This window comes from Pristiophorus japonicus, chromosome 16 (assembly GCF_044704955.1).
Source record: "Pristiophorus japonicus isolate sPriJap1 chromosome 16, sPriJap1.hap1, whole genome shotgun sequence".
In the NCBI taxonomy this organism is placed as follows: Eukaryota; Metazoa; Chordata; class Chondrichthyes; family Pristiophoridae; genus Pristiophorus; species Pristiophorus japonicus.
In genome coordinates, this window is record NC_091992.1 from 94,580,350 (window position 1) to 94,595,624 (window position 15,275).

A 15,275-nucleotide genomic window follows, 5' to 3' on the forward strand; every position below is an offset into this window, starting at 1 on the left:
GTCGCCGAGAGCATGCAGAAATCAAGTGCAGGCAGCGGAATGAGCGTACGGCAAACCTGTCCCACCCACCCCTTCCCTCAACGAATAACTGTCCCACTTGTGACAGGGACTGTGGTTCTCATATTGGTCTGTACAGCCGCCTAAGAACTCATGTTAAGAGTGGAAGCAAGTCTTCCTTGATTCCGAGGGACTGTCTATGATGATGATGACATGTAATAGACGTTTAATTATATTTTGTATACCACAGGTGTTGGGATGAAAACCAGTGGCTACATGTTCATCAATAAACAGTTTTTTACTTGGGTAATTTATTTGTGGGATTACTTACTACAACAACTTTTATTTATATAGCACCTTTAACATAATAAAATGTCACAAAGTGCTTTGCAGGAGCAGTTTTAAACAACATTTGACACCAAGCCACATAAGGAGAAATTAGGGCAGGGTCAAAGAGGTAGGTTTTAATGAGCATCTTAAAAGGAGGAAAGAGAGGTAGAGAGGCAGAGAGGTTTACGGAGGAAATTCCAGAGCTTAATGCCTTAGCAGCTGAAGGCACGGCCATCAATGGTTGAGCAATTCTAATCAGGGTTGCTCAAGAGGCCAGAATTAGAGGAGCGCAGATATCTCGAGGGGCGGGGGGCAGGGGGGGGGGGCAGGTGGCAGTTGTGGGGTTGGAGGAGATGAGAGAGTTAGGGAGGGGAGGCCATGGAGGGATTTGAAAACAAGATGAGAATTTTAAAATCGAGACATTGCTTAACCTGGAGCCAATATAGGTCAGCAAGCGCAGGGGTGATGGATGAACAGGACTTGGTGCGAGTTTGGACACGGGCAGCCGAGTTTTGGATGACCTCAAGTTTACATAGGGTAGAATGTCAAGGCTAGAGGTAACAAAGGCATGGGTGAAGGTTTCAGCAGTAGATGAGCTGAGGCCCCCTATCTCTCCCCCACCACCCCCATCCTGCTCTCCCCCCCACCCCACCAATCTTCCCACCTTGTGTCCCTATAACTACCTCCTTCAAACTCTAAAAGCAGAGTTTAAACTTTTATGACTTATTGCCATTGTAGATATTACCATAAATATATTGTTTCAAATCACCAGGCTAAAAGAAAGGAACTGAAAGCAGGAACGTGTCCCTCAGGCTAGTATTTTGCATAAAGCCATGTACTGCTCACGTTGATTTGTGGTCTAATATTTAGTTACAGTAATGGAAATTTAAACTAGCTATGTGATAACTTATTGAAAAAAATGATCTATTTGAACTCGAATCTCATCGACATGAGTTTCAATATGGAAAAGAAAATTGCCAATAGACAGATCAAAGTTACTTCCCATAAAAACACAGGACTTATTAAAATGCCTTCCATAATTATAACCCAAGTAATGAAATGTAAAATGATGCTTTCAAGCTAATTTTTAGCTCATGTTGTAACATTTTAATTATTTAGATCCTTTCACAATTTTTTTAATAGTCTGTATTTTTTGGGGCCCATGGGTGCATACTCACCTGTAAGGGCCACGCAAGGTCTGCGCTTTCGAGCACAAAAACCCGGAAGTTATGATCTGTCAAGAATCTTCTTAACAGATTGTAGGCATTCTGGGGAAAAGGGCATTTGCGGGCGGAGAGTTGGGCTAGTTGCCCAACTACTACCCAGCGAATGCCCCGTGACATTCTTACGCCTGGTAAAGTGTAAGATATAAGGTGTGCTTTTACTCATGTAAGAGTTTAAATTAATATAGAAATATAGTTTTTAAAATATTTAAACATTTATATACCTATAAAATAAGTCACGGTCATTTTTGGCCCCTTTAAAACATTTGAATTTATTTTTCAAAAAATGTAATTTGTTTTAAATATTTAATTATATGCTATTTTAATTAATTTAAATATGTAATTAAAAAAAAATGTATTTGGTATGTAAATGTCTTTTTTATCTGATCCTCATTCATGCTTATCACGTACGTACAGAATCCCCGTAAGCATGAATGGGGATTGCTCTTCTTTCATTGGTTGGGCCGACCCATGTGATCCCGAGGCGCTTGTGAACCGCCTGCACCCCTGGGATACGTGGACCTTTACGCTGTCTACACGCCGAGGCTTCATGGATCCCGAGGCACCAGGTAGGCGCGGATTTTATTTGTGGATCGGAGGCATTTCCCCGCGGGAAGTCTCCGACCGCAAATTCAGGCCCAATTTGTAATTCCACCATCACCCCGCCCCAATTTCAGTCCTCCTTATTTGAGTCTTGCTGAGGTTCAGATTCACAGGCATTGACCATCCTCCAGCACCTGGCCCAAGTAGCTAATCCTTGTATGGGAATCAACACCCTGTGCGGAGGAGAGCGGGCAGGTTGGAAGGCCTCCTCGTAGGACTGCTCCTGGGCATGGCCAAGGTGGCCATCAACTGGTCCAGGCACGGATGGTCGAGGGGGTAGTTCAGTCCGACTGCCTGCCTCTCTTCCACGGTTACATCCGAGCCAAGGTGTCCCTGGAGATGGAGCACGCGGTGTCCACCGGTACTCTCGCGGCCTTCCGTAAGAGGTGGGCGCCGGGGGAACTGGAGTGCATCATCACCCCCGGCAACCAAATTTTAATTTGAATTAGTTTACTGTCAAAAGTTTAATTTGTTTATTGTGTCGGCTTTAGTGCCCCCATTTAATAAGGGGGCACTTGTATTAATGTTTCAACTTTAAAATAGTTGTATGGGAATCAACATGCGAAATGTTGATAAGCTCTTTGACCTTGGAAAGCATTGCAGCCGAGCCTCATCTCCTCCTTATGTTCAGGACAAGGGACACTGGCTGATTTTTTCTCTCCCTAGCCAGTGACACTAAGGCTAATTGTAGCAACCCTACTACCTGAGCCCAGCCAACTGAGTGGAGACCAACGATTGAGCCTGGAACCTTCTGGTCTGTATAACTCAGTTCCACACTGGCCAATACATTTACTAACAGCCACAGAGCAAAGGGTTTAGTTTGTTCATGTGTTTAATATATCCTGTACTCAAAAGGCAAACGTTCCTGCTACATAAGGGACTCAGTCAATGTTTTAGTGAGAAAGCTTAAAGTAAATAAGTCGTACAACCTTGCTGGCGTCATTGAAAATGGATAACTGCATGGATCCCTCGAAATCCTGCTCCGAAACGGACTGCAGGCATTCATCCAACCACTTCGCTGCATTGTGAACTGGCAGAATAATAGACTGCAAGTCAAAGGAAAGAAAGAAAGGAATAAATACATGGCATCACATTGATGAAGCAGTGCACATTTTAGTGACTAGACAGGCCTTAATAACTGTCCAAAATAACCTTACATAAGACCGAAAACAGGAAAAATGCCATTTAGTCCAACAAATCTGCCCTCTTTTTTTGATTGATCTCAACTCCATCGTCTTATAATATCCTTGCATATCTCTTGTCCCAGAATTAAATGCAATTGTTTCTTACTCAACATCTTGGCCCTCTCGTTAGAACAATTTCGGAACGTTCCGGTTGTGGTAAAATCCTCTTTCACAGACCCTCTACAATGACTGTTACAAGCAATTTAGATTGACTGTAGCCTTTTCACGTTACAAAGGCCTTCTCAGAAATTCTATAGCCCATAACTCTATACTTTGGCAGATAGGTGTCTATATTAAACTGAAGTACAGGTATCTCCTGGTTTGTAGCCTGGATTACAACAGAAACTACACTCCAAAAGTACTTAATTGGCTGTAAATTGCTTTGAGACATCCGCTAGTCGTGAAAGGCGCTATATAACTGTAATCTTTCTTTTTGGATACGCAAGTATTTTAGTTAAATATCCAGCTATCTATAAAGCTGCATAGAATATGAGCACTAAGAAGTTCCAACAATATTACAACTGGAAACTGTAGGATGGATTTGCTACAACTAAAACATAGTCACGTTAGCAATGCTGAATTTTCTTTAAAATAATCTTTGCAGATTTTATAACAAATAAAAAATGAGGTGATTATTAAATCTGTAAAAGAAATATATACCTCCAGTTTACTATGTGATTCAACGATCTTTTGATACGGAGATCATGTCACCCAAAGTGGACGCAACACCCTTCTTAAGCTGTCAGACCACAACATTCAGTTAGTGTTGAATGCATTAAGGCTAAGCAACGACTCATGTAGCAATCTACATTAGTATAGGTAGCACCTACTTTGAACTACTGGGAAATTCACTTGGCTGTCATTTTGTTCCTATTAACAAAATCTAGCTGATGATATCCTGCTTGTATGCACAGTCAGTAAGCACAGAGTTACTGGTTGGTTTAGTGATGACATTGAACTACGATAAATCAATAGAAATTACTGCTTAAGAACATAAGAAATAGGAACAGGGGCAGGCCATTTGATCCCTCGGGCCTGCTCCGCCATTCAATACGATCATGGCTGATCTTCCACCTGAACTCCACTTTCCTGCACTATCCCCATATCCCTTGATTCCCTTAATATCCAAAAATCTATCTTGAATATACTCAATAACTGAGCCTCCACAGCCCACTGGGGTAGAAAATTCCAAAGATTCACCACCCTCTGAGTGAAGAAATTTCTCCTCATCTCAGTTCTAAATGGCCGACCCCTTATTCTGAGGCTGTGACCCCTGTTTCTAGACCCCCCAGCCAGGGGAAACATCCTCCCTGCATCTACTGTGTCAAACCCGGTAAGAATTTTATGTGTTTCAATGCGATCATCTCTCATTCTTGTAAACTCTAGGGCATATAGGCCTAGTCTACTCAATCGCTCATCATAAGACAATCCCCCCCCCCATCCCAGGAATCAGTCTGGTGAACCTTTGTTGTGCTCCCTCTATGGTAAGTATATCCTTCCTTAGGTAAAGTGATCAAAACTGTACACAATACTCCAGGTGTGGTTTCACCAGGGCCCTATATAATTGCAGTAAGACGTCTTTACTTCTATATTCAAATCCTCTTGTAATAAAGGCCAACATATCATTTGCTTTCTTAATTGCTTGTTGTACCTGCATGTTAACTTTCAGTGATTCATGTACAAAGACACCCAGGTCCCTCTGAACACCAACATTTCCAATCTTTCACCATTTAAAAAAATACTCTGCTTTTCTATTTTTCCTACCAAAGTGGATAACTTCACATTTCTCCACAGTATATTCCATTTGCCATGTTCTTGCCCACTCACTTAGCCTGTCTATATCCCCTTGATGCTTCTTTGCATCCTCCTCACAACTTACATTCCCATCTAGTTGTGTAGGTGGATACTTAACCGAAATACATGTATATCCAGGTTGCAAACCGAGAGATACGTGCACTTCAGTTTAATATGGACACCTGTCTGCCAAAGTATAGAGTTATGGGCGATAGAATTTCTGAGAAGTCATTTAAGAAAGAAAGCCCGAACTAAATTATTTTTCTGCCACTTTTTCTTAATTTCTTTTGTAAATAGTTTATATTAGAAACTGAATGCTTAGTTGGATGCGGATACAGGTGCAGAGTGGAGACTCGACTTTCTCTCTCTCTCTCTGGAAATAGGAACTAATTACTGAGAAGTCATTGTGGACCATTTCTATGCATCTCCTAGTAAATGCCAGTGGCAGAAGTCTCGAATTTGGTCATTTTATAATGGTGAACATTTATAAAACACTGGTTCGGCCTCAACTGGAGTACTGTGTCCAATTCTGGGCACCGCACTTTAGAAAGGATGTGAAGGGCCTTAAAGAGGGTGCAGAAAAGATTTATGAGAATGATTCCAGGGATGAGGGACTTCAGTCACATGGCTAGACTGCAGAAGCTGGGGTTGTTCTCCTTAGAGCAGAGATGGTTGAGAGGAGATTTGATAGAGGTGTTCGAAATCCTCTAGACAGAGTAAATAAAGACAAACTGTTCCCATTGGCAGAAGGGTTGAGTACCAGAGGACACAGATTTAAGGTGGTTGGCAAAAGAACAAAAGGCGACATGAGGAAAAACTTTTAGGATCAGGAATGCACTGCCTGAAAGGGTGGTGGAGGCAGACTCAAATGTGGCTTTCAGAAGAGAATCGGATAAGTACCTGAAGGAAAAAAATTTGCAGGGCAATTTGCAGGGCTACGGGGAAAGGGCGGGGGAATGGGACTAGCTGAAGTGCTCTTGCAGAGAGCTGGCACGGGCTCAACGGGCTGAATGGCCTCATTCTGTGCTGTAACCATTCTATAATTTGCTATTTCCTTTTGGTGACGGAGCAGCAAAAGACCTAATTCCACACATCTGTTGATGGCAATGAATGATTGGAGCATAAAGATCGAAAGAGAAAAGAAAATAACTTGTGAGAATGAGAGTTGGAACACAGAAAAGAAAGTCCATTTGCAATAGTGTCTGGTTTAGATTAGGATTAAAACAAAAATACCTCATAGCTTTGAAAGCCAATATTCAATCAGTGCCTTAATGAAAGGGTTCATGTGCTGCTTGCTGATGTGCTCACACAAGCCAGGAAGGTCCCAGACTCAATCGCAGGTCAGTCTTGAGTTAATTATTATTGTTGGCTAAAGCGGTGGTGGGCGTGCTACAATGGAGCTCAGTGCCCTTGAGTTACAGAGGGGAAAATTGGGTAGGGTTCCTATTCTTGCTTGTTGTTAAGTAAGATCTATTCCCTGGACGAATATGTTTTATTCCCTCCATATCACCAGAGCCCATAAAGTGGATGACAAACTTGATCGTCAACATTTAATGTTACTTTTCAAGCTGCCATATGAAATAGGATTCAGTGACCCCTGTAGAAAGTGCATGTGTGGATGTTGAGTGAGAACAAGATTTGGCTCAGCTCTGGTACTTCTCTGCGGTCAAATAACTCACTATTCAAGGCTCACACATGAAGAATGGCCAGTTGGCAAAATACCAGAGAGTCGCCACTACACTAATGGAATCACATGCCTGCAAGGCTTCAATGCCCTCAAGAGACGAGTAAGGGAGAACATCAGAAACAAATGTGATACCATCTAAACTCAATCTTTTTATGTATTCTAGGAGAAGAAGCTGCATAGTCCCCAGGCAGGGGTTCCCAAATCATGTTGAATCGCATTTGAATAGCATTAGACCTTAGTACCCAAGGTGGGATCTTAAGTAGCCAAATTACTCATGTCCGTTTCACATTTACAACTTGCATATGATAATCACGCAACATTGTAAGGATAGATAGATTTCAAATTAAGTGCTACACCAAGTTATTTGTTGCAAAAGTTTCATTTTTTTCAGCACAGTAATTGTTAAAATGTGTTTTGAAGTTCATGACACTGGAACTGACTCATTTCATAGCAAAGGTTATTTTTGCATTATTTCACACTTTGCCACATTCATCTCTGTAGGTTAGATATTACAGCTGTTAATCAGTCTCAGCTTTATGCACACAGAGTCACTAACACAAAGTGATGAGTCACTCAATTGCTATCTTACAGGATACAGTGGTGAGCCAGACCTCGACTACTGAAAGCAACGCAAGCATCTCTTTCCATTTGTCAACTTCTCTTCAATATTCACTGTTGAACTTATGAAGGAAACTTTGTGGGACAAAAGCATCAGTTTAACCTCTGAAGGGTGACTAACGGAACCCAAGAACTTGAAGGATTTTCTGGACATCTAATAGACAAGCATAAACAGCCGCAGGTTTGTTCTCGACTTTTCAGTGGCATCAATTCCAAATTACCAGGAACTAACAAATCAAGGTTATAATAGGGAAAATCTAAGCCATACATAAATTTGTATCTGCAAATATAATTTGTGGTTTCCATTCAGTGTGTAACGGCATCGCTGCCTGTGCTCCCGGGGCGCAGCACTACACAGATGCTCCACATAGCGCTAACGTTATACAACGTCCCTCCCCTTCAATTAAAATGAAGGGCCGCTGCGCGCTCTGCAGGCCCTTTGGTGTCCACCACCAGGCTACGAGGGAGGCGATGGACTAGGCCAGCAGCCCGACACCTAGAATGGAGTGCCGGGCTGCATGATGGCGGGCCGGTCGTTGTGAGGGCCACTGTCCTCAGGCTGACACAAGAGTCGGGCGACAAATAAAAATGGTGGCCCGCGGCGCAAAAGACCTCCCCTTACCGACGGCGGATGTCCGCCAGCTTCACGTCCCGCGCAAAGGGGTCAATGTGGGCCGCTGAGGTGTCGGCGCACGCGGTGATGACGTCACCACTGGGCGTGCGCCAGCCCAGGGTAGTAATCGTGGGGAGTGGTGCTACCGGGACATCGCCTCCCCCCCAAAACCTCCGGGGCAATTTCCCGGGAGGCACAATCACCCCCTCGCCCAAGCGCTAACGGGGCTATAAAAAGGGGCAATTTCGCCTCCACAGGCTTTATTTGGTTCACTACACCCTTGGACAAAAATCACTTTAAAATTACAAAAATAAATGAAATCTGGCAACCTTTTTCACCCAACTCTCAAGCAGACTTTAAAAATAACATCTGAGGCAACAGGCACTGATCCAGGTATGTTGGGCCTGGTTTCTACCATTCCACTCTTTGTGCCACAAGGGGTAATTAACAGGGGCAGCCACACATGCCAACTGCTTTCAGCCCTCTGTCAATGTTACTCTGTAACTCTCCCAAGAATATTTTCTTATATAAAACAAAATATGTAAATCACAGAGGTGTACCAGAGTAGCCCACGGAATCCTCGACTCCTCGCCCCGCTATTCTCGATGAGGATACACTCTGCCTCCACCCAACACCAGCACTGACAGCACAGCTTTTATCAACCATGGCTAATATGGGTAGCACTCTCTCCTCGGAGTCAAAAGGTTGTGGGATCAAGTTCCACTCCAGGAACCTGTGCGCAAAATCTAGGCTGACACTCCAGTGCAGAACTGAGGGGGTGCTGCATTGTCGGAGGTGCCATCTTTCGGACCCGCAGCACTATTTTGAAGACGAGCACAAGTTCTCCCTGGTGTCCTGGCCAATATTTATCTCTCAACCATCATCAAAACAAATTATCTGGCCATTGCTGTTTGTGGGATCTTGCTGTGCCCAAATTGGCTGCCGCCTTTCCTACTTTACAATAGTGACTACACTTCAAAAATACTTCACGGTTTCTAAAGTACTTCAGGATGTCCGGCGGTCATGAAGGGCGCTATGGAAATGCATGTCTTTCTTTTACAGCTGGTATTCAGAATTCAGCGGTGGGAAAGTGTAGCTGGGGCCCTTTCCCATCACTCTATGAATATTGCATTATGCTACCTCCAAGTCACTGAAGTCAATTACTGTGAAAACTACCTTACCGCTCCTTAACCAATGAAACTTAACGTTTTGGCATGTGACAAAAATCAGCAACTCCCTCCCTATTAGCACTGTAGGAGCACCTTCACCACACGGACTGCAGCGGTTCAAGGTGGCGGCTCACCACCACCTTCTCGAGGGCAATTAGGTATGGGCAATAAATGCTGGCCTTGCCAGAGATGCCCACATCCCTGGAACGAATATATTTTTAAAAATTGGTGGCAACAATAAAGAGGGATGAGGGGAAGCGTACTGGACGAATACTCCACTGACCATCCCTGAAATGTGGACAGTGCAGTTCTGGAATCACTTGTGTTCATCACAAGCATATGTGTTGCAATCAAACAACTTATACGCGATCTATGTATGAAAATGTGTAATTCATTGCAGCTGCTAAACATACCACATCGCTTATGTAATCTTCCCTCTCACAATCTAATCTGCGCTGGTCACTGCTTTCTGATGGTGAAACGCATCTGCACTTTGTTGGATTGGAATCAGCAGAGTCTTCGTCTTCGATTTTTGTGGACTTGTTACGATCTGACACACCAATTATTGACATTAAAATAAGCTTTGTAGGATCTTCGTTTTAAAAAAAACACACGGGGCCTACCGAAACTAGATCTGACCTAAACATGCACAGCAGGAACTGTTCCCCAGTCACAACCTGCATGCAACAATGTATATCATTGAGAGATAAATAAATAGCTGCATGCAACTTGCGCTGTACCCGGGCCAGGTGAAATTAACCTGCTGGAACACAAAGTATCCGGAAGTATCGCGCGTGTCGGTTGCTGCTGTAAGTCCCGCCTCCTCTCCATGGTGATTGGTGCAAACTCCAAACTTTGCAACGTTTTGGAATCGGAGACAACTGATTGGTCGATAAAGCTGCAAATCATCCCAACCAAGCGCCTGCACTGCCTCCCCGCCTCGGTTCGTGGCAAGACTGGCTGGCTTTTGTTAATTGCTTCACCGACAACATGCATGTTTTTAATACAGGCAAAAAAAAATCTGGAAAATTTAAAGTTGATCAATCAGCACTGAAACAGTTCCACTGGTTATTTCATGATCATTTTACGGCTTTGCTCCAGCAAAGGGCCTCAAAACCCAATTAATTTCTGGGGATGTTACTGTGAAATCAAATAAACAATCGCTGAGTGGAGTTCTGGCTACTAACTACACAAAACCCTCCCTTTCCATAAAGGTGCAGTTAGGGGCATTTTATATAAATATTAAAAATAGCATAAGAATTGCTTGTTTGCTTAGGCATTGCGACCAGAATAGGGTGCTTTCATTTATATATTTTTTTGTAAAGCTGCAGGGATGTATGCAGAAGAAGCATCATATATGCTAAGGTTATACTGGGCTTGTATTCACTGGAGTTCAGAAGAATGAGAGGGGACCTCATGGAAACGTTTAAAATTCTGATGGGTTTAGACAGGTTAGATGCAGGAAGAATGTTCCCAATGTTGGGGAAGTCCAGAACCAGGGGTCACAGTCTAAGGATAAGGGGTAAGCCATTTAGGACCAAGATGAGGAGAAACTTCTTCACCCAGAGAGTGGTGAACCTGTGGAATTCTCTACCACAGAAAGTAGTTGAGGCTAATTCACTGAATATATTCAAAAGGGAATTAGATGAAGTCATTACTACTCGGGGGATCAAGGGGTATGGCGAGAAAGCAGGAAGGGGGTACTGAAGTTGCATGTTCAGCCATGAACTCATTGAATGGTGGTGCAGGCTAGAAGGGCTGAATGGCCTACTCCTGCACCTATTTTCTATGTTTCTATGTTTCTATGCTAAGCCAAATCTTAATTTGACTAATTTTAGCTGTAATAAACAGCAGCACAGAACACCAGTACTTGCTGCAGATGGGGACTCTGATTCATTATTTAAATTAATGCTTGGGTTTGGGCATTGCTGGCAAGGCCAGCATTTATTGCCCATCCCTAATTATCCCTGAGAAGGTTTTGAGCCACCTTCTTGAACTTCTGCAGACCCTGTGGTGAATCCTGTGTGGATACTCCTGGATTTTGCACTTCAGTTCTGAATATCACTTCTACCGCCCCACACCACCCGCAAATTGAAGGCAAGTTGAAGATCCACATCCCATTTTATCAAAGGTTAAATATCCTGGGACTTTCCACATTCTCCACAGTTGCAAATAAAAGATTTGATTTCCTACTTAGTTGCAGAATGCTTTTTGAAGAGCTCATAAAATAAACATATTTAAATTACAGAACTTGAATAATTATGACAGTGCTAAGGTAAACTATCCTTTTTAGGAGTCCTTGGGGGGATAAATTCAGTTGTGCCTCATTTGGGGCGGTAACCCAGGTGGAGTGGTAATTTTAACGCCTTGAAAAAGTTTGCGCCCTCTGCCCAAAAATTCGTCAGAATCGGTTGAAGAGGTGACAGGGACACTAAATCAGCCATTGCACACCAGCGCTGGGGGGACAATTAACGAAAATTCCAGCGCTAAATTTAACCGAGTCATTGCGCATGCGCCAAACTCCGAATCAGATCCCGGGAAAAGCCGAGTCTTAAAGGCACGGCATAGTAAAAGTTTTCAAAATCACTTTTTTTCAAGCTGAACTCTTACTTCTGTCTGCCGCTGCAAACTCGGAGGCTCACCACCGTGCTGTGTGTAAACGTTGCATTGGCTGTGACCTCCGAGGGAAGTGCTTCCTCATCCTTTTAAGTAGCCACCAGTTAACGACTCTGCAAGCCTGTACCGACTGTTTTTTCAGATGTTGTTCTTGGCGGCCGCAAATGAGGCGGCTGCAACTATTTTCAGACCGGGATGCAAGCGTGGATGTTGTACCAGGAATACGTTATGATTGGAGCGATCGTCAGCAGCCAGGCACAACTGGTTTGCGTCACCCGGTGAGCCTCTAATGAATTTTCAGTCGGGGCGTTAAATGCTCCCATTAACACCCCTCTGGCCACTAACTGAGGCTATAGACAACCAAAAATCCAGCCCCTTGAGTTTACTATGCAAAACAGAATATTTCATTACCTGAGCTTACTGATTCTCAAAATACCACCAAGCTAGAACCTACCTGAAAAATCACCCAACAAAGTGATGGACATTGGTCTTCAAGAGACAATCCTCTGTGACAGAAAATTGTTAACAATTCTGACCTTGATCTGATGATTTGATATGGCTAGATGCCCATTTGGGCCTTTGAAACGCAAGGTTCTTTAGCTAAGGATGGTATTTTGGTTTAGTGATTAGTCTATCCAATCACATCACAGCACACTGCACCGCACAAGCATCTCTGCAGCGGTACATTGGATTGCTCTGTAATAATGATCAAGATTGTGGTTAACCATCTTGGTAAATGTGTATTTTGTTCCCTTTGCAAAAATCCAGAAATAAAACCAAAAACTCGTATTTTTAAACACACATATGTTTGGTCCCGTTATTACAAGGCTACAACATAATTATGGATGAGGTAAGCCATTTGGTCCATCTTAATTTATCTGTCAAAAAAGATCCAAAAGTCCCCTCCCCCATTCCAGTATCCAATTGATTCTTTAACAATTCCAGGACTTCTGTCTCCTGGATGTCTATTCCATGTATTGATACCTCTTTGTGTGAAGGAAAATGTCCTGATATCCGTTCTAAATTTACCTTTCACAATTTAATCTAAGGCAATATTACAGATTTATCTTATCCATTCCATTAACTACCTTATACACTTCTATAAGATCACCTCACAGATGCCTATGTTTCAGACATAAGTCTCTTTTGTCTTTCCTCATAACTTAGACCCCGAACAATAAGGATCTCTGCACTCACTTCATTGCTTGAATAGCTCCCTTGTCTCTTGGTGACCAGAACTGAACACAGTGCTCAAGGTGTGGTTTGACCAGAGGATTAACCAATTTGGTCACAACTTCCTCTGACTTGTGTTCTAGTTTCAGCAATGTAGTTCAACATTCTATTGGCTTTGTTGATTGCTGCTCTGCATTGGTTGGACATGTTGAACTTTGAGTCCACTGAGACACCTAGATCTCAATCATGGATTATGTGTCTCGCTTATTTTTTTTTCCTATTACTACTATATTTAGATTAGTATAACTGCCTCTGATAGTGTGATGTATGTAGCACTCAAATCACTGACTCCACACAGTCTGGTGTTGTAGTAACTGGTGTGACCTTAGTCCTTTATTGTGCAACTCCAAAGTGCCTCTCAGGTGTGGTGGGCAGCCTTTTATACTCTGTCTTGCAGGTACTTTCAGGTCTCCCACCACAGCGCCCTCTGTGGCGCACCATTGTACTTATACATTTAATGTACCTGGACAATACATAACATCTCACTCCCCCCCCAGTTCCAAACGCCATTGCCAGTAACCTCGGCCTTGTTCGTCCTGGTTGATTTGTGAGTGTGAGTCCATGACCATCCACTCCCCTCTTCCCCCCCATGTGGATATTATACTTGCGATCCGGTGCAAGCATGTGGTGTTTGCAGTCCATGGGTGATGAAGTACATGAGCATAACCTCCAACAGAAAGCAGGTATACATAGACAGTACATTTGTATGGTACATATAATATATGGTACAGATGTTATGTCAAAAGGTTGCAGGTACACTGAACAGTTATTTAATCCCAGCTCCTCTGGATGAGGTACGGTGGCGGTATACTGTCCCTTTTTGTCCGAGGTAATGGGCTGCACTGAGACAGGGTATCGCCACTAGTGCGTTGCCTCTGTTCTCAGAAAGTAGTCGCCTTAGCAGCTCATCTGCAGCCGCTGAACCATTGCATGAATCACATAAGTCGAAAATCGCATTAGTCCATCAGTCATGTTAGTCACGGATGCATTACCCTTTTACTTGTACCTCGTGGTATTAACTCTTTTCATAATTCATATCCATTATTTTAAACACAGTAACCATTCAGCATTAAAATATTAACTCTTATCATAAATCCGTCATCCTACAATCACATTGCTCATTTAGAGTCGCTCTTGTCTTACAAAAGTCTCTTTGTGGGGACTCCCGGGTGCATTTCCCTTTTAAGACGCCATCTTGTGTTTTCCACGAGGCTTACACTGGGCGCCGCCATTTTAGTTGCTCTGCTTGCCTTTGTTCTGCTTGCCTTTCTCTGCAGAGCTCTGCTGCCACGAGGCTCGCCACCATCTTGAGCTCGCTGGCGTGATGTTTTGCTCTCTTTGTGCAGTTGTGGATGGAGTTTAAAGAAGGAATAGAAGGAATAAAGAAAGAAGGAAGAAAAACGGCCAAGAACAATTTGATCTTGACTCTGGCAGAAGTGGTTCTTTGGATTCGATCAGTCATAGTCCCTGTGAGAGTGGCCTCCGTAAATGCTGCCATATCTGCCGCTCTGGCTCTTGTACCCTCCCGAGTAATCGCGTTCTCCCGAGTCACATCGGCTGCCGCCGTAGCCTCCGCCGCCACTGTAGCCTCCGCTCCTGTCATTGTCCCCATAACTGCCACCTCTCCTGCGGCCGCCGTAGCCGCCACCACCGTAGCCGCGACCGCCGCCCGACTTTTTCTCCGCGTGGACTTGCCGGCCATCGGTGGATTTCCCATTCATCACCTGCAGCGCCCCGCCAGCTCGCACCTCAGCGATTGGCCTGTACTTACAAAACTGCTCTTCCCGAGTCTGCTCATCTGTATGGGAATTTAGACTGCCGATGAACTGCTTCTTTTTCCTCCAGCTTGGTTGGCGCTGCTCTTTGGGAACCCAGGGGACAGCGGTCTGTGGAGGAATGAAGTCTTCCCAGCTCCCACGGACCTTCCCCATCCACCTCCTGCTGAGTAGCGTCAGCCCATCGCCTGCAATGATCCACAAAATAAACCAAGCGTTTCGCCCCCGAGAGATACCTGCACATCTGCTCTTCAAGGAACAGGTATCAGTTCCCTGGTGTAGGTGCGCAGCTTCGCTGTGACCGGGACCAGCTTGGGTCGCGCAGCTGGGTTGACCCACAGTTTATCAAAAGTTTCCTCACTCATCAACGACAGACCCGATCCAGTGTCCACTTCCATACTCACGGGGACTCCGTTAAGCTTTACTTCCATAA

General features: G+C 43.9%; 2 protein-coding genes across 3 annotated transcripts in view; both read right to left on the reverse strand.

Annotated features, from left to right (window-relative positions):
* The window catches only part of b3gntl1 (UDP-GlcNAc:betaGal beta-1,3-N-acetylglucosaminyltransferase-like 1), a 388,088-nt gene extending 378,099 nt beyond the window's left edge, over positions 1 to 9,989 (reverse strand). For both annotated transcript variants that reach the window (XM_070858174.1, XM_070858173.1), the window contains exons 1-2: positions 9,632 to 9,989; positions 3,083 to 3,199 (exon numbers count right to left, since the gene is read on the reverse strand). In XM_070858174.1, the coding sequence (XP_070714275.1) occupies positions 3,083 to 3,199; positions 9,632 to 9,790 (276 nt within the window). In that variant the 5' untranslated portion in view covers positions 9,791 to 9,989. The remainder of the gene's footprint in view (positions 1 to 3,082; positions 3,200 to 9,631) is intronic.
* Positions 9,990 to 14,521: 4,532 nt separating this feature from the next.
* On the reverse strand, positions 14,522 to 14,998 carry LOC139226210 (RNA-binding protein 3-like). Its single transcript, XM_070856838.1, has one exon. It carries the CDS (start codon positions 14,996 to 14,998, stop codon positions 14,522 to 14,524), a length of 477 nt encoding a protein of 158 aa, XP_070712939.1.
* Between the last annotated feature and the right edge of the window lie 277 nt (positions 14,999 to 15,275).